This window comes from Schistocerca americana, chromosome 4, assembly GCF_021461395.2.
Source record: "Schistocerca americana isolate TAMUIC-IGC-003095 chromosome 4, iqSchAmer2.1, whole genome shotgun sequence".
Lineage (NCBI taxonomy): Eukaryota > Metazoa > Arthropoda > Insecta > Orthoptera > Acrididae > Schistocerca > Schistocerca americana.
In genome coordinates, this window is record NC_060122.1 from 511,108,924 (window position 1) to 511,129,718 (window position 20,795).

Here is a 20,795-nt window from a genome sequence, read left to right on the forward strand (position 1 = left end):
TTCGGAAGGGAGGTGCTGTGACGCCACTCGATGAATTGCAGTTTTGTTTCCGGTTTGAAGTGATGATCTCATGTTTCATGGCCTGAGACGATTTAGACAAAACTGGTCACGTCCAGCCTCGCAGCGCGCAAGGAATTCCGCACAGTTGGCCCTTCGTTGCTCTTTTTTGTTAGGCTGCGAGGCACACACCTTTGAATACCCCAACTGATGGGCGAGTGTGTAACCACAACCAACAGAGAGGCCCAGCTGTGCCGTGAGGTGTTCAGTTGTGCTCCATCGGTCACCTCGAATGAGAGTGTCCGCACGTTCCAACATTGCAGGAGTCACAGCTGTGTGCAGCCAGCTGGTACACGAGAGGTCGGATAGGTTTGCATGAGGCCGCGCGGAGTGGCCGCGTGGTTTGAGGCGTCACGTCACGGACTGCGCGGCCCCTCCCGCTGGAGGTTCGAGTCCTCCTTCGGGCATGGGTGTGTGTGTTGTTCTTAGCATAAGTTAGTTTAAGTAGTGTGTAAGTCTAGGGACCGATGACCTAAGCAGTTTGGTCCCTTAGGAATTCACACACATTTGAACATTTATGTTTGCGTGAGCTTGTTGCGATTGTGACAGACGCCTCACCCAACGACTAATCGTGTTTGTTCACTGCCAGGTCTCCGTAGGCATTTTGCAAGCGCCGATGGGCACCTCTGTTACAGTCGCCACTTTGAAGACTACGTATATCGCCGCCAGCAATCGTAACTTCTTAAAACTATAGGGTTTAGAGTGGGGGTATTCCTCGATGTCCCACAACAAATCCCGCATTTTTTCAACCGAAAATGGCCAGCAAAAAATTGAACGCCCCTCGTATAAGAGTCGTAGGACTTGCGAGGGGATCGCAATCTGTACACAGAGTAAAGTAAACGGGGGAGAAATTTGAAAAACGAATTAAAAGTTTGGGGAGCTGAACTAAAAATTTTAAGGTTTTCCGATGATATTGTACTCTTTTTAGAGGTGGCAAAGGACGTGTACGAGCAATTGAACACAATTAATAGTATCCTGAGAAAGATACCCCTGTAGGGCGGGTACGACATGCTGGCGAAGTATATCACAGTACTGGGTGTTGTTTGATGTCCTTAGGTTAGTTGGGTTTAAGTAGTTCTAAGTTCTAGGGGACTGATGACCATAGATGTTAAGTCCCTTAGTGCTCAGAGCCATTTTTTTTATATCACAGTAACGCTGGCCAGTCATAATGCACGTCTTTGGTCGCTGAGCGCCGATCTGCTCAAAGAAGAATGAGCCAACGATGAACGCAGCCGTGAAGCCACACCATGTGGTGACACGTTCACCATACAGAGGAACTTCATGCACAATGACTGGAGGTGAAGATCCCCACACACGGCAATTCTGTGTGTTCACCTCACACGTCTGAGAAAAATGAGCTTCGTCAGTACGTAGGATAGTCCAGGGCCAGCACTCGTCAACCTCAATCCTTGCGAAAAAATCGAGACGGAAGTTAACACTCCGTTGTGCGCCCTGTGGTGCAAGCTGCTGTACGATACGGATCTTGTGCGGATACCATTTGAAAATGGTTCGAAGCATCTTCAGTACAGTGGAGACGGGATGTTCAACTGTCGTGACACAGCACGCGCACAGCCTGACGGTCGGGAACTGCGCGCAGCGTTGTCTGCCATAGCAACAGCGATTTCACCAACCACCTGTGGTGCAACAGGTCGTCGGTCTCCTATCGGAGCGACGCGCAGTTCTCCTGCTGATTCGAACTTCTTCATCATGCTCCGCACAGCAGGTGGAGAAAGAGGACCCTTCCGTAATCCTTCTAGCCGCCGATATTCTCGAAGTGCAGCTGCAGCGTTACTGTTGTTTTGATAACAGAGCTTCACCAATAATGCCCTGCTCCTTTTGTCCAAGCTTATGTTGACACGTCAACAAGTGCACTGCGACTGGTCAGGTGTGAGACACAGAGAATCACGACACCTGGTGGCCACAGTTGGAACTGGACGGTGGCGCTGTGACGCATGAAAATCACGCGCCCATACTCTGGACCCTTATGCTACCAAGTATGGTACTCGTACGTTAGTCAGTTTCCGTGTTATAACGTGTTAAATAGGGAAAGTTTAATTATAACCAGCCGGTATGTTGAGCTTTCATTCAATACGTGCTCGAATACTTTAATTATACTTTAATTCAATACGAGTCCACATATTTATGTTAGTAATCATTTGCCGCTAATTCTATTTTCAGATTTTTTGTGGGAGAGATGCAACATTTCGACGTGGCACTGAACCGCGTAATTTTGTTACTAACTTTCATTATCTGTTTTTCTCTTATCCTACTATCTGAACCTGCAGTCATTCGAAGAAGGAGTCCGTGAATTTAAACTAATCACATAGCACAGAGAGGTTATGAGATTATGATATGCAACTTGGATTTTCAAAAATTCCACATTTTTAGCTGCTCTGCTCACAACAGCAATCCAGCAAAATTACAAGGTGCATTCTTTTACTTCTTCGGTGTTCATTTAGTGAGCGGAGGTGGAAGCTAATTCACAACACCCATAGACACAACGTGCACCAATCACAGCACCCACGATGTATTTCAGTAGTACACGAACTCCTTCGTGATCTTTTGAGAAGGAGTGCGCATGGATGTGTAATAGTAAATGGTAAAAACACAGAGCATCTCATATAGTGCCATTATAAAGATGTCTGTTACGCGGCAGATTGGTCCTAATCTCAACGAGTATTTGTTTCTGGAAGTATGTTCATACGACCGTTTTTATTTTGAGCACTACTACCTTCTGTTGCGATTTATGTCAATATTTTTAGACACCTTATTTAGAGCTGTGTGAAGTTATCAGCTTGCATTTAGGCTTTTCGTTTCCTCATTTAAAGACTGTCCCAACATTTGTGGTCACAAAAAAATATACTGTAGAGCATCATAAACTGACTACACTGAAGTATGTACTTAATGGCCGTCCACAGCTCGTGGTCGCGCGGTAGCGTTCTCGCTTCCCACGCCCAGGTTCCCGGGTTCGATTCCCGGCGGGGTCAGGGATTTTCTCTGCCTCGTGATGACTGGGTGTTGTGTGATGTCCTTAGGTTAGTTAGGCTTAAGTAGTTCTAAGTTCTAGGGGACTGATGACCATAGATGTTAAGTCCCATAGTGCTCAGAGCCATTTGAACCATTTTTGAACCACTTAATGGCCGGAAAGGAATATTTAGATTTCGACTAAGGTAAACAACTTACATTCACAGCAACAACTTAAGCTCACAGTAACTGTTCCGACTACTGGCAATACTCACGTGTTACAATAATTTGTGCACTCACTGTCACATGTCCTTGTTTTCTGTTGTACATTGAGATGGACACCTAGGATCCTACTAACCAGTCGCTTCGTTGTTTCATACGCTAACGACTTCACGCAGCCCCACAGCAGTCAATTCTGGCGATCGAGATGCACGGAGGACAAGGACTCCCATTCCTATCCGACGATGACGGTACCTGTTGATCAGCTTCACACGAGCGCTAATACAAATTATGGATGATGCGATACACAGGTGCCATATTTTTTCGACGCGTCTGTGTTTGGCGCTCGTATAGGCTGTGGCGACTTCGTATATATTTTATTTATGTGAATGAGTCAACGCACGTGGTGCATCTCGAGAACTAGAGGATAATAATGAGGAGCGCTGGTTGTCACTTTAAAAACAGCTAGACAACGTGAATGTTATTCGCTGGATAAGGACGCTGAAAACAAACCTCCCATGTCATCGTCTCATGTAATTTGCACTATTTCCGATTTTTACCATCATTATTGCACGTTTGAAATTGTTATTCTATGTTTATTGTAAGTCAAAACACTTGTAAATTTACGTCCTGTCGTTTTGACGCAAGAAAATGAGCCATCAAAAGATTGCTTTGTAATTTAAAAACAAGCAATTCCGGTTTTACATAAAGCGAAACAAAACCAAATTGTGGCTGGTTGCTGCTGTGTCTTAGAAATATTTTGCATCACATGGCAGCCATGGTTCTCTATGAATGTATCTGTATGACGAAACAGCGTTGACCTCTTTATGTTTAAGACATGGAAAATTACGAAACGCAACGGCAAGATCAATAGAAACGAACATTTGCGAGGCAGGACGTGGCCATCATTAAGAACCTGTTCCAGCAGCCGCCTGTCTGTGTGCCACGCCCTCGGTTACTTGTGCGCCTGGGATAAAAAGCTGCCGCCCGTGCTTCTTCTAACTTCAGAGGACGAAGCGCGGACAGTGGGGAAGACAACAGGTGGGATCGTGTTTATTCACAGCCCCGGGTAAGTATCTCTAGCCACTCTCTTCGGTCTCCATTCTTTTCGTAATCTGACTGTACAGGTTTTCCAATAAAAGAAGTTCCAATCAGTACATATTTCAGGTGTTCTATTTTAAATAATTTTCTAACACTGCTCCCGATCGGTACTTTTCTTTGTAGAGATATAAAATGCGGAAAAAATGGACACGAAACTTTTAAAGAAATTGTGTTTTATATAGTGACTCCCAGCTGTTTCACACGAAATCATGCGACGTGACGTGAAAAACTAATCCGAAAACTTCCGATATTGTTTCAAAACAGCAGCAGCGGAAATCCACATCTACGTACGCTGCAACTGGGTTTCCACGTATTAGACTAAAACATTTTAGAACTGTTCTGCTAAAAGCAGGTAATCCAGTGCAAAGTGACTCTGTATCGTATTTTGTACTGCATGTAGAAGTAAATCTTCGGTTGAACTGAATTCAACATATCACGGGGAGAAATGCTAGTCTGCTGTTGCATACTTTTTACTTTAGCCACCTGACGGCGAAAGCTTTATTCTGAACTGGCAACGGGAAGCAACAATACAGGATTCAAATAGTTCATCAATTTAGGTTCCTGTTAGCGGTTTCACAACTTATTTGAGAGTTTTCTTGTTTTGGAAGGTCTGGAAAAGAGTCCTGCCATTGTCGTTGGCAAGGTGTACAACCACGAAAGTTTTCATGATGGATGTCTGGTAAACGAAGTTTTCGTGCAGCTTGCTGTGTTAAAGTTGTATCAAATGTCAGACCTTCGAAAATTTCCGCCACTACTTTCCGCAAGGAGAGCAACAGACTGCAACAGAATGTAGGAACCCACACAGAAGACACTAATGCTTTACTGGTGATTAATACTAAGAAGCTGAGAAACGATTGTATAGAGGCCGGCAGACCTGGTACAGAACTCTGCAGCGGGATGTGCGCAATTTTGGAACTTCATAGGCGATCAAAACTATGTTTGGAACCTAGACAAGAATACAGAAGTGTGCCTTTCCCTGGCAACGTTCTCAGTATGTGAACTATACGAACATGCTTCATAGGAGGTAAGGATGCTTCCTCCTGCCATATCACACTCATAGCCCCTGAACTCCAAGTATCTTGCTGGACTACCACTTGCGGGGGAAGAGGGTACCATGGAGAACGGTTTGGCCACGAGGCATGAGCTCTTTCCGGAATATTATTTCACTGTGAATAGGATTGCATCTTCCTGAGCAATTAAAGCTAATTTCAGAATCGCGCATCCAGCCCAAATTCTTGACTTTGAGTATGAGTCTAAATGTTCCTCGCAGGGATAATAGTGCAAAGTATACTAGTAAAGTTCTGGAGAGACGCGCTAGCAAACTGAAACTCTGCATCGAACGGTGGGTGTACCTGAATAGTTTACTTCCTACGAGCTCTGTTGCTTAAAGCAACCATTCGGTTCCTATGTTCCAGTCCAGGAACAAGCTTCGATTAGTCAAGAAGTAATATATTTGACACGATCGCAGGCAGTTACGACGTATACATTTCAAAACGTATTGCAAAATGTTTAATGTGTGAATGTACAACGTGTTGGCATTTCTCTTCTTCTGCCTCATGAACTGAAAAGACATTCACGCTTAATCAAGCATAAGAAGCAAAATAGCAAGATAACGTGTATGAACGATTCCTGGTATTTTCTTATGGCACCTCTTGGTCAACTATATCCGACGCAATGAAATTAAATTTGTACTGTCCACGTTACAGAAAAATTTCACATTGCACAGGATGTCACTTCCTGGTATTTTCTTATGGCACCTCTTGGTCAACTATATCCGACGCAATGAAATTAAATTTGTACTGTCCACGTTACAGAAAAATTTCACATTGCACAGGATGTCACTTCACTGTTTCTCGTAACATTTACTTCATTTTCACATACAAATCTCACAAAAGAATTAAATTTGAAAACAGAAAACATGAATTCTTCTAATAAATGAAATCTGTGGCTTACACTTTCTTAATGAGACGTGCCTCTTCCTAACCACAATCTCGGCAATCGTGAAATATTCGGAAAAAAAGAGCGAAATATTTGTGACAACCAGCATTACGAGATCGAGCGACTCTCAGTGGCTACCGTATAGCATCACCCGATTGGTTACGACGACGACGACCGGCAACGAATTGTCAACAACAGCACACAACGGAAGAGCCGCGGACTCTGCAAGTGCACTTCAGCCGTACGACTTCACAGCGTGGCTCTATGGTATCTTCAAAAAAAAAAAAAAAAAAATTCAGTCACAGCACATGGAGTGCAACAGTTCGTGCGCTTAATGAAGGACTATGACTAATCTGTCTTATGATTATTCGCCTTTCTCATTCATTAGATTTGAAAGACAGATTCTATACACTCCTTCTCAGATCGTCTTTTAATTTCCCATACCGTAATTTTGTGTGCAGTCAGAAAACTAGCCAAGTCTTTGCGACTGCGTCCGTTCGCACGGTGAAACATGACAAGCTGTCGCTGATCTCATGTCGTGTTAATTCCCCTGCATCCCCTTTGTGACCATGTAGACCATGCGACAGGACTGAATAAGAACAAGCTAGCAGACAGGGAGGAACGGACTCTATAGTAACACATTAATGCAACTGAGCTCAAGTGAACTTCTTACATGACCGAATATTAAAGATTCTTTCCTTTACGACCCTTCCAAGTTAATTATTTAAAAAACTATTTATTGACATTTGAAAGTGATCCGATAACGCTTTGTTATTGAACAGCCAACTCTCTAATGATCCAGAGCAGTGCTCAGTGCGCTCGAAGCATAATTACTTAACTGATTACTCAACTTATTATAAACAAAGCCCGACGGGATATTAGTGACTGGCTCTGTAGACGAAATACCATGAAGAAAGTCGCTGTAACGGTTCAGGGCTAGTAGGAGCAACAATAGAACACAACAGAATGAGGACGTAGGGGAAGGTGAGGAGAGGAGAGGAGAGAGGCAGTACTCACCCGCTGAAGACCCTCCGCTTGTTGACGGGCGAGTTGGTGGTTGCAGGGCCGACGCTGCTGCCGTCGCTGGTGCCCGGCTCTGCAACACAAGGCAAAGACACTGCGTCAGCGATCGCGGTACAGTGCCATGGTGATAGCATAATATATTACGAACAAGCGCGGGAGGTAACCACTGTCGACGTGGATGGCGACTATTTCTCTATATAGGCTGTAAACGTATCACAGTGGTGTGGGTGAAGTCGAGACGAACAATTTGATGTAGGGCATTTGTAGTCCTTCTAGCCGGGAAAGACCCTCAAACAGGCCTATAAAAGCCACTTAATCTAGTGTATGCACGCTACGAGAAATTTTGTCCAAAATCTTCCTTGAATGTTAAACCCCCCCCCCCTTCCCCAAAGTAATATTGATGAAAGTTGTGAAAATTTACCTCGAAACATTGTGAAGTTCAGCAGCATAAAATTGACAATTAAATCGTTTTGCTTCTGTGCACTTCTTACTACGCAACCGTTGCGCTTATAATGGCTAAGTTCACTTCCAATTGTACACGCAATTAGATTTTTCAGAACTCTGACAAAAGTCTTTGTTCTTTCATTAGCCTCACAGAAAAACTTAAATTAATAATGTTACCGAAACTGCTGACTAAGCAGGTGCCCTAAAAGGATGTTGAACACATTCCGCAGTGCGCATGCGTTGTTAGCTGGCGTGGCCCTTGTAGGCCAATTTGACGTTTCCTGATCGATAGAGCGCAAGTGTCCTTTATCAAATTGTTCGTCTTGACCTCTGTTACACCACTGTGGTACGCTGTTAACAGTCACCGGTTACAACCTGTACAACAGCGGAGCAGGCATAGTCGTTTACTTATCTCGCGGAACAAGAATACGCAGCTACTACAGGGGTCTTCTTAGTTGATATCACGGATCTCAATCCCACAGGGTACACCTCAGGCCTGCATGCTTAGCTGTTGATAGTCACATCAACCTGTCTCGCAACAGGTCGTGAGTATGTGGTGTGGATCAAAAACAATAGAAGACATGTGTATTGGCTACTCAGTCACTTATCACAACCATTTCAAACCGTTATACTTCGGAAAGTTAAAGAAAAAAAAACACTCGATTAATTTTGCTGTTTCTGACATTCACAGGAATGAGGCACCAATGCAGTTTTCAACAGTGGAGAATATAAGACATCTTTTTCTCCCGTACGGCATAAACAAACGTAAGAAAATCCATACAGAGATAAACCGCTACAGGTTTCGCATAGCTCGACTAGATTCGCTCATCATGCGCGAAAGTCCTCAGATATTCATTCCCTCGGCGCAGTTGAATGGGAAGGCGACCGGAGTTGTCTGTTGTAGTGTAATCAGCGTTAAAAATGTGGGCTTCTCATGCCATGCTCCGTTGTTGTTTGCAGCAAAAAGGCGGGCCTACGCTGCTAAGATTAAACGTAATTCCTATCAGCCCTACATTGTACGACAAAGGTAAAACGTCAGCTAAGATTGACGTAACTGGAACTAAATACAAACTTCCAGCAAGTGAAAAGAGGCTTAGCGAAACTGTTTGAAGTGTAAGTTCTTAATCATTTTTAAGTCAAAAACTTCTCTGGAAACCGTTAACAGCCGGCAGGTTTGTTACAACTACGAACAGTAGCACGAGAACCCCACCTGGCAACGTCTGCACTGCAACAGCCGATTTCGGCGGCCACTCATTTCTCGTATACCTGTGGGCAAAGTTTCAACACGAACACTAACAACTTTTATATCACTGGGCTCATTTGTTAAACAGCTATCGAATGTCGTTAAAAATACGTCGTCCGTCCAAAATGTTCCGAGACTCATTTTATTCCTGTCGTATAAGTGACGTCAGCGCAGTGACTACGGTGGCAGCTTGAACTAACAATTGTGAACAACCGATGTGCATCGGTCCAGTCAGTTGTGAGCAGGTAGCGTTAAGCCTCAACGTCATTGCGTCACTAATCAGAATGGAGAACCATCTCCATACCAAGTGTCCGAGACAGGGTCCAGAATTTCTTGAATAAGAGAAAAGTGTGAGCGAAGTTTGTCCCGAACACCATAGCTCCAAAACAAAAACGACGACCCTTCGACGCCTGCCGCAACTTAACTGAAATGCACGACGCGCAATATTCTTTTCGGGAAAAAACGACCACTATTAAAGAGACTTGCTGTTATCAATACGAACCTACTACAAAACGACTAAGTACCGCAATTCAAATGAAAGGTCAACTCGTTGACAACATAACTGACGTTCAAACTAAAGTGACTCACGAGTTAGCCGGCCAGTGTGGCTGAGTGGTTCTAGAGGCTTCAGTCTGGAACCGTGCGACCGCTACGGTCGCCGGGTCGAACCCTGCCTCGGGCATGGATGTGTGTGATGGCCTAAGTCAGTTAGGTTTAAGTAGTTCTAAGTTCTAGGGGACTGATGACCTCAGATGTTAAGTCTCATAGTGCTCAGAGCCATTTGAACCATTTTTTTTTACTCACGAGTTGAACAGCACTCCGAAGAAGGACTTTTCTGACAGTTTCCCATGGTTGGTTCAAATGACTCTGAGCACTATAGGACTTAACATCAGAGATCATGAGTCCCCTAGACGTAGAACTACTTAAACCTAACGAACCTAAGGACATCACACACATCCATGCCCGAGGCAGGATTCGAACCTGCGACCGTAGCAGCAGCGCGGTTCCAGACTGAAGCGCCTAGAACCGCTCGGCCACAACGGCCGGCTTCCCATAGTTGTATCAACGTTCTGTGCATTGTACTCGAGTGATGGAAGACTTTGTAGAACAAGTGGAGCAGTAAAGCCCACCATATTAAAGTTTCTCTATTTTTTGTTAATATAGTCTCGAAACTTTTTGGACTGACCGGATATATATCGTTACAATTAGAACAACAATACTTGCTTCAGTATCTCAGTCGACTCAAGAGTTCAATAGATTAAATATATAACATAATTACACACCCCTCTGCACACCACCATACGCCGGAAAGGTCGTTTCGATGTCTTCAACGATTCACGAAATAAAAGTCGTGCGGCTGTAAGGTGATGCACTTTGTATACACAACAATCTGCAGAACGGTTAATTCACTGTACTGAATTGTTTACGAGCAGTTATGGGTGTCTATGTTTGTAGGAGAACTCATATGTAAGCAAACTTCTGTAAAGCACCATCAGATACAGCAGACTTGGATGCACTTCCGTCAGTTATTTGATAATTGGACAATGAAGCTCACAGGTTCAGTATGTCAAAACAAACAGCGGAACTGTCTTTTGATCGAATTTGCGTTCACTCCCTGTACGTTACTTAGTATTTAAAAGCACCACTTGTGCGGGAGGACTGCGATTCTGGAGTAACTTCGCATTTGCACCAACACAGTTTCGTCCAACTGAGACTTCCGGACGTTCGCATGCCGTTTCGCAGGGAGTGCGCGCCGAGTGGTGAGATGTTTAGTGTCTACCGAGGAGTGGCCGCTGACGGACGGCGGCGCGGTAGGTGTAGCCGCTGTGTCAGCTCGCTGCCCCGCTGACAGATGTGACGGACGAGAGCGCTGACGGCTCACTCCCGGCCTTATGACACGCGGGCAGCTGAGCGCTGTCGGCAGGTGCACAGGTGCGGCGGCTACCTGGGCCGGCGGCGGCGCGCGACTGCCTGAGAACGGCGCTGTGCGCTCGGCGTCCGGCGGTTCGCGCGTGACTGCCCTACCAACGGCGGCGACGCAGCCCGCATGCGGAACGCGGTTCAGCACAGCTCAGCCGCTGGGGAAGCCCTCCCAGATGCAACCCGCCCACCACCAGCAACACTTCCGCAATGACGGGGCCTCTCTCGTGCTGCGGCGGAGAGAAGTTCCAAAGCGCTATCGGCGGAAGTTCCTACTCACACCAAGTTATCGTCACAGCAGACAAGTTCTTTGCCAGCAAACGTTCACATATTCCCTTTTTTTTCCATGGACACAACGTGGCCCTTTATTCCTTCTTATGAATTTGAGCCAACATAGATCTGTCTTTGAATATGGACACAAATACGTGGAAAAGAAGGACAGGGAAGAATTTGCCTCACCAGAGCACGCTAAAGCGACTAAAGTCATGGGATAGTGATATGCACATATACAGATAGCGGTAGTGGCGCATACGTACACAATATGATCAAAAGTATCCGGATACCTGGCTAAAAATGACTTACATGTTCGCGTCGCCCTCCACCAGTAATGCTGGAATTCAGTATGGTATTGGCCCACCCTTAGCCTTGATGACAGCTTCCACTCTCGCAGGCATACGTTCAGTCAGGTGCTGGAAGGTTTCCTAGGGAACGGCAGCCCATTCTTCACGGAGTACTGCATTGAGGAGAGCTAGCCGGCCGTGTGGCCGAGCGGTTTTAGGCGCTTCAGTCCGGAACCGCACTGCTGCTACGGTCGCAGGTTCGAATCCCGCCTCGGGCATGGATGTGTGTGATGTCCTTAGGTTAGTTAGGTTTAAATAGTTCTGAGTCTAGGGGACTGATGACCTCAGATATTAAGTTCCATAGTGCTTAGAGCCATTTGAACCATTTGAGGAGAGCTATCTATGTCGGTCGGTGAGGCCAGGCACGAAGCCGGCGATCCAAAACATCTCAAAGGTGTTCTATAGGATTCAGGTCAGGACTCTGTGCAGGCCAGTCCCTTGCAGGGATGCTATTGTCGTGTAACCACTCCGCCACAGGCCGTGCATTATGAACAGGTGCTCGATCGTGTTGAAAGATGCAATCGCCATCCCCGAATTGCTCTTCAACAGTGGGAAGCAGGTAGGTGCTTAAAACATCAGTGTAGGCCTGTGCTGTGATACTGCCACGCAAAACAACAAGGGGTGCAACTCCGCTCCAGGATAACACGACCACAACATAACACACCGCCCCCGAATTTTACTTTTGGCATTACACACGCTGGCAGATGACGTTCACTGGGCATTCGCCACACCCACACCCTGCCATCGGATCGTCACATACGAACCGTGATTCGTCACTCCACACAACGTTTTTCCATTGTTTACGCTCCTTACACCATGCGAGGCGTCATTTGGCATTTACCGGTGTGATGTGTGACTCACGAGCATCCGCTCGACCATGAAATCCAAGTTTTCTCACCTCCCGCCTATCTGTCCATTCACGTTTCCACTTCACTATCATATCGGAAACAGTGGACCTAGGGATGTTTAGGAGTGTGAAAATCTCGCATACAGACGTATGACACAAGTGACATCAGTCACCTGACTACGTTAGAAGTCCGTGAACTCCGCCGAACGCCCCATTCTGCTCTCTCGCGATGTCTAATGACTATTGACGTCGTTGATATGGAGTACCTGGAAGTAGGTGGCAGCACAATGCACCTAATATGAAAAACGTATATTTCTGGGGATGTCCGGATACTTTTGATAACATAATGTAAGTTATAAAAGGGCAATGCATTGGCTAGTGAGAAGATTTCCGAAGAGGTTATGGCCGCTATCCAGCGACCGACAATGTCGAGAGTGTGCCTTGACTTAACGACCGAGACCAGCGGCCTGTGTGTAGAGTTGTCAGTGCTAACAGACAAGAAACACTGCGTGAAATAACCGCAGAAATCAATGTGGACGTGCGACGAATGTATCCATCAGGTCTGTGCGGGGGAATTGGGCGTTAATACGCTATGGCAGCAGACGACCGACGCGAGTGGCTTTGCTAACGACACGACATCGCCTGTAGCGCCTCTCCTGGACTCCTGACCATATCGGTTGGAACCTAGACGACTGGAAAACCGCCTGGTGAGATTGATGATGATGATGATGATGATGATGATGATGATGATGATGATGATGATGATGATGACGACGACGATCATGATGTTCGGTTTGTGGGACGCTCAACTGCGCGGTCATCAGCGCCGGTACAGATTCCCAATCTGTACACAGTCCAGTCTAACCACTTTCGCGAATGATGAGGACAACACAAGCACCGAGTCCCCGGGCAGAGAGAATCCCCAACCCGGCCGGGAATCGAATCCGGGACCCCGTGATCGAGAGGTTGCAACGCTAGTCACTAGAGCACGAGCTGCGGACATGAATCCCGATTTCAGTTGGTAAGAGCTGGTGGTAGATTCCGAGAGTGGCACAGGCTCCAATGACTCGTGGACCCAATTCATCAATAAGTCACTGTGCAAGCTGATGGCGGCTCCGTATTGGTGTGGGCTGTGCTTACATCGAATGGACAGGGTCCTCTGGTCCAAATGATCCGATCATTGACTGGAAAGGTGTGCTACCTGGAGACCAATTGCAGCCATTAAAGGACTTCATGTTCCCAAACAAAAATGGAATTTTTATGGATGGTAATGTGCCATGTCACTGGACCACAACTGTTCGCTTTGAAGAACATTCTGAACAATTCGAGCTATCACACATTTATTGGACATAATCTAGAAGTCAGTTCGTGCACACAATCCTGCACTGGCAACACCTGCGCAATTATGGACCGCTAAAGAGGCAGCAGGGCACGGTATTTTTTGCAGAGGCTTCCAATGACTTGTTGAGTCCATGCCACGTCGAGCTTCTGCATTACGCCGGGCAAAAGGAGGTCCGACACGATATTAGGAGGTGTCCCATGAGTTTTGTCACATCGGCGCACTTCTGCTTATTAACTTGAGTCAACACAGATTTGTCTCTGAATATAAAAACAAAGACATGGAAAAGAAAACGGGGAAGAATTTGCCTCGCCAGAATTACCTGATGAGTTAAAACATTATGATCATCATCTTAATGGTGTGTTGGTCCACTTACGGAACGTAATACCGCAGCGGTTCTACATGACATGCATTCAGCAAGTACTTTGTAGCTTTGTGAAGGTATGTGGCACGAGATATGTACTCGCAGGTACCACAGTTCTCATAAGTTACGGGCCAGTGATGTGTAAGTGCGTAGCTGACGCCCGATAGCACCTCAGATGTGTTCCACTGGATTCAGATCAGGCAAATTTAGTGGCCAAGACGTCAACGTGAGGTCACTATCATCCTTCTACAACCAATGTAGCATTGTTTTGGCCTTCTCACACGCTGGAAGAACACGTCGTTATTGGGGAAGACATCAAGTATGAAAGCATGCAGGTGGTCTCCGATAACGTTCACATAGTCTACAGATATCATGGTGGTTTTGATTATTACCACAGGTCTGACGGGAGCCCAGGTGAAAGTCCACCACAGCACAATACTGCCCCCATCACTCTGTGCCTGTGGCGCGGTGTATGTTTTGAGCAGCAATTCGTCGGAATGACGGCGTATCCGAGCAAGGCCATCGATATGACGTATCAAGAAACGTGATTCATCCGACTAGGCAACTAGTTTCCACTCGTCTACGGCCCAGTCTCGATCATCCCGCATCCACTACAGTCGTAACTGACGATTGTAATTGGGTCAACAACGGGACAAGTAGAGAGCAGCTGTTACGCAGACCATGTTCAACTACGTGAACTGGACTGCGTGCTCCCATACATCTATGCCTGCACCAGCACTCTACTGTGTCGTCGTACCTGCCACAGATGGCATCCTATCCTCAATAGCAGGGCGGGCAAGCTTCTGACCACCTTCTGGCCTACTCGTGGCTTCACCTCCTTCAAACAGATTCCACAGATGCTCACAATAGTAGTACGCCGATAGCCAATCAGTTTCGCCGTTTCAGATATGCTCATTCCCAGGTGGCTTAACCACCATTCCCATAACTGTCTGTCCTTTGCGCAAGTCGCTCATGTCAATGAGTTTCCCCATTTGCGGCATTGTCTATAGAATGATTCTCCATTCGTCTCTGCAGCACTTACTAGCTTTGTTTATCCCGTCACGTGCGACATTCAATCTACCGGTGGGCAAATCTCATAATGTTTTAGCTCATCAGTGTCTGTCCTGTCCGCCTTGTTAGCTGTCGGTCAGCGCGGTAGATTTTTAACTGTAGAGGCCCAGATTCGATTCCAAGCTGGGATGGTGACTTTCTCCACTCGGGGACTGGGTGTTGTGTTTCCCTTACGTTCATATAACCAAAACTGACATTCCACTATTGAGATGGCTGTATGGGCACGTCCCGAAAGCCAATAAATAAAAGAAAGAAAAGTCAGTGTCTGGCTGGACAGACAGAGGTGGCAAATCACAGTGATGGTATAAGGTGCCTGTTGACGGTGACCAGTCCGTTCATAAACGCTCTATGTTAAGGTCGTACAGGTGGTCACTATTAATTACATGTTTCTGCACAGTCATTTTCTGATACTAATAGAAATTACAACATGAATCACCACTTCTAAGAACTGTACGTTCTGTACAGAAGGTAAAGCGGCTGTGTCGAAACATGTGATGAACAAAGACAATCCATGCGATCTAGAATGTAACATTTACGGAATTTCAATGATCTTGTGGACTCATATTCAGTATTCATTTCCCTTATCAACAAATGACTCACTCGGTGATTTCCTAGCAAAATTTGCTATCAGGCGGTACCCACGTCGTCATAGTCCCTAACGAATAGCTATGAGTAAAGACCTCGAACGAATTCAGAGAAGCGATGCTAGTTTCGTTGAACCCTGTTGGGTAAATTTATAGCGCTGTATCTGAAGAAGACTGTGCGCCCGATATTCTACCACTACAGCGTATGTCGCGTAGGGATAATGAGAGTAACATAAGGAGATTAGGACACGTACAAAGGTATACAGACAGGCAGTTTTCCGTCGCTCAATACGCGAATTAGGGAAAAAATGGATAATATTAGTACTATACACTTTGCGCCGTCCTTTATACAGAGGCTTGCCGAGTTTGTATACACATGTAGAAACGTTAGAAACACGTCAAAAACAAAACCCATTCTTCATGTATTTTTTTGCCGCCTCTCCTACCCACAGAAAGTGTTATTGTTATTCTAGAAAGCCTAAAAAAATGAAAGAACAAAGGTAACTGGCACCTGTTATCAATGCAAAATTATCAGCCTGTACCGCATAAGAGCGAAATTGATTTAAGGACTTAATAGCAACTTTCCTTAGATGTGTTATCGTGAGAGCGCAACTCGAAAATTTTGACCAGTACATGACGAACGAACCGAGGATGCGAAAGAGCACTGCGCAATACTCTGGGGAAGTTTCAGTGAACTTCCGTCTTCTCACAGAACTGTGCGATACGGAGAAGCGAGTAGCGCCGCAGGATGTGCGATACGGAGGACGCGTCCTTCGGCGCTGTCCGGGGTCTACGGCACCGCATCGTTGCAGTGCACGTGTACCGAGGCTGATCACTTCTCCAGTACGAGATGGAGCATGCTCAAGTTGCTGGAAGACCTCGTGACGTGGCGCGGTATGTAAGCAGCAGCTGTCAACCGTACGAAAAAGCCAACCGTCGACTCCTTTAAAGGGATGGCACGCGGTTGCTAACTGACGAAGTACACGAAGACTTTTATATCCTGAAGGCTAGTACAGAGTATCAGAGGAAACTGCAATACTTCTCCGACGTTGAAGTGCCACCGTCATGAGTACCAGCAGCAAGTGACGCAAGGCAAGAAGCTGTCGGGAATCTCTGCATCATCCAGCTTCTTTAAAGCAGAAATTGTAGCAATCTGAGAAGCACCCGACAGCATTTCAGGACGGTGAGCAAGGCCCAAGTGGCCACAGCATCGTACACAAGCTGTTCCCAATGAGACTTGCACTGAACGGAGGGATTTTGTGAATGGATCGTAGAACAGTAAAGATTAATTTACTGGTAGCAATAACGCTTTCTGTAACACCGTGTCGATGATCGCCGGCATAAAGAAATCAGAAGTCTTGCTGAGAACGGCATATTCATTCGGCCCTCTCACACTTGTGGCTGTTGCAGGAGGTTCAGTGATGGAGCGAACTAGTTCACTTCATGATTGACTGTTTATGCCCCTAGTCGTCACTAGCGCTACTGAGGCTTGTAGAATACGGTAAAGAATTGCAGTTGAAGATTAGGCGTCCTAAATTCAATGACAAATCACAGGTGGCCCGACACCAAGCCCGAGCTCAGAAAAGGCCAACTGTAAGAACTGTGCGACGTGTGGGCACATTCTACTCGGGTCTGAATACAGGTGTGTTTAGCATCCATGGAAGAAGTGGACTGAGCACAAGCTATATGTGTAGTGAACATTTTACCCACACTGTATACTGCACAAATACAAGTAAGCTATGATTTAGCTGTTTATCATGTTGCCTCCTATCAGTATTTAGGAGCGCTGAAAACGCTGCGTGAATGCTATGGTAGTCCCTACCAACTACGTGACACTAAGCATGAGGCTGGTGATTCAACGTACGGATTCTCGCGAAATAAAAGGTCTCTGTTGCGCAAGACTATGACAACTATCATCACTCGTGAAGTTCCTTTCATTTGAGAAATTATGGAGCGCGCTACAGGATTAGAGTTAGAGCCTATGCCAGACTGGTTGTGTAAATTTAAACAACTAGCGCTAAGCACTTTTCTCTCTTAATTTATGCCTCGACGATATCGATTTCATCAGCGCCGAGCCACATTTGATTCAGAAATGAAGAGAGTGTCAACATGGCAGTGGGGCGGGATACAATTAGCTCTACATACTGTGCTCCTGCTGATGTGTCATAACGCTCATAACGAACAAGAATTCACACCACCGAGAGCGAAAATTCCTTAGGAAAGGAAGTCTGAAGATCGATCGGCGACTGAATTCAGTCCTTTTCGATTACTTATCTTTGGAGTTTGGAAGGTAGGAGACGAGGTACTGGCAGAATTGAAGCTGTGAGCGGGTCGTGAGTCGTGCTTGGGTAGCTCAGTTGGTAGAGCATTTGCCCGCGAATGGCAAAGGTCCCGAGTTCTATTCTCGGTCCGGCACACAGTTTTAATCTGACAGGAAGTTTCAAGACTGCCGTTAACTGTTTTATTTTTCGGTCACTAGAAGGACGCCTGGTACTTTTTGCCGTTGTCTTTGTTACGTTCGCCCTAAACGAGAATTTAGTAGAAACATTTCCCGCTGTTTAAGGAAAAGTAGTGCACAAAGAATTAATAAAAAAAAGGAGCAGAATGGAGAAAGAACAATAACTTTTTGTGGATTGATTCCTACTACTAAATAGGTGAATACTCAACGGAAGAACTTATTGGTTGTTGCTAGGGTGTTTTTTTTTTTTTCTCCTGTTGTAGAGAAAAATGTCACGTAACTACATCATACGGATGAGTAGCGACTGTTGCTGCAGTGCAGTCCTGTATTTATGTTACGGGTGAGTATGGAAATGAAAGGAATTAAGTGGGTGAAACCCAGTGCATACATATCCAGTCAGTTCCACAAGAAGGTGTACGCCGTTATCTGTACGAAATAAAAGACACTATTATAAATATATGCTTACACGGAAATACATGTTATTACTAATTGCACAATCACCTAATAGTTAATAAAATCGCCACCATTGTCGATTATAGCTTGGCACCTAAGCCCCCTATCCGGTAAATAATCCACGTTTCCAACCTCTAAATACCGTTTGACCCACTTCCCAACGAAGGCCTTTGACTTTCTAAGAATTTTGGCAGCGGGTCCATATGAAAGCTTTGGTCCATTTGGATGATTTACAAAGAACACTGCCTCGTCACACTTCAGATATTTTGCACTCATTTTAAACTGCAATCGACAAAACAAAACATGCAATTGTCCCACTGTTTATCTACGCACTGTGCAAAAGCGCATTGATGACAGATTCGAGACCACTACCAAAAGAGTCACTACGGACGTTACATTTATAATTGTGGAATTGACTGGAAGCTACTCCTCTAGAATAGCATCAGTGGTGAAGGACCAAAAGTACTGATTCCATGCATTAAAAGTCCTTGCTCCATAACATACCTTAAATGACATTTGCAATTTAATTTGGCTCTGGCGCACGTCTGGTGAGCAAAAGCTGCACACTGTCACCATTTAATCCGCACAGTGTTAAGCTCTAGCGATGAACATTTAATTATCGTCAGCATTCCAACCAGCTACCTCACGGGTGGCCGCCACCTTACTGTCGCCATTTATCGACCAGCCTGCGGAGGCGTGGTTTTGATATGGTCTGGTAATTAATAAAATAATGGATGCGATACGGCAGATAAGAGATCGTAACAATAAGTTAAAACACTTACTTAAATTTTATTTAGGAACGCTTCTTTTACAGGAAGTAGCGCAGTCAGCACTAGTAACAACGCTAGCTAGTCGTTTTTCCTGGTTTCTTCTGTGAGATGACACATCGCTAAGTTCCCGAAATAGATATTTCGCCAGCAGCGACAGATATGCCTCACTGCGGGACTTTACTGCAGCCAAACCGAACGAAACTACACAGACGGATGCATGACGCCTCTGCGTGAGCAGCGCAACCTTTTATTGCGAAATTCAGGTGACGGACTGCTGCACAGCGTTCGTCACCTCCTTCCACAATCTGAGCACAAGATGGGTGCGTGTGTGGAAAAATCACTGTGACAATCTCTTTCCTCTCAGTACATTTACGGGCTGCGTATGAAAGGAGGTAAAAGTTTGCTCTGCCATGTACTGCAGGGCGGCTTGCCAACTGTGCATGTAAATGTACAGGCGCCTCCTCACATGCATTTCACAACAGCTTCCAAAGCTATATACACTACACTTCGTGCCTTGCAATGAACAAAGGCTTGCAAATGGACTGTCAAGAGACTTACGGCAGTGTACTAATGCTGACGCAATCATGCATTACTCTCGAGCATGGAGTGTACAGTGGGAACCGAAGTGTACACTTGGTTGCACACTGTGCACAATAGAAACGCTGATGTACAGCGCGCGACGTTGAATAAAGATTCGCAGTAGCCACAACCGTGTACTGAACGACAGCTTGATAGTGTGCTTGAAGATGCACGCCATTCAAGCCACTGTCACCCCCCTCTGCGACAGACATGGATCATCGAATAATGTAACGCAGGAATTCCCGCGTAAAAATTTGGATCTCGTGTTGCGATGTCATGGGATCATTTAGCTGGCGAGAGAGCGTTACGGAGGTGATAAACAACCTCCATTGGCAGACGTTACAAGAGAGACGTTGCGCATTACGCAGAGATTTACTACTGAAATTTCGGAGCAGCACTTTTCAGGAGGAGTCAGACAACATGTTACTTTCCCCCACATACATCTCGCGTATTGGCCGCGAGGAGAAAATTCGCCAAAACAGAGACTTACCGACAATCATTCTTCCCACGAACTATTCGCGAGTGGAGCAGGGTTGTAGGGTCAGATAGGGGTACCAAAAGTACCCTCCACCACTCACCATTAGGTGGCTTGCGGAATATGATATAGATGTAGAAGTATTAGTTATCAAATAGGTTACTCATCACCTAGGTGAGTTTGGAGACGGCACTTTGGTATGCAATGTCCTAATAGACGCCGTGACCTGTTGCCCTCTTCTCCTTGTGAACAGCAATTCACCGAGATAACTACTGGACGATCTACAGTGTAGAGAGGACTTCAAACCATGTTGCAATTCGACATTT

At 45.7% G+C, this 20,795-nt stretch overlaps 1 protein-coding gene across 1 annotated transcript in view; it reads right to left on the bottom strand.

The window, feature by feature from the left end:
- Window positions 1-20,795, bottom strand: part of LOC124612449 (kalirin) — a 1,731,149-nt gene that overhangs the window by 159,319 nt on the left and 1,551,035 nt on the right. Inside the window, exon 30 of the mRNA XM_047140672.1 lies at window positions 7,297-7,375. Coding sequence (XP_046996628.1) covers window positions 7,297-7,375 — 79 coding nt within the window. The remainder of the gene's footprint in view (window positions 1-7,296; window positions 7,376-20,795) is intronic.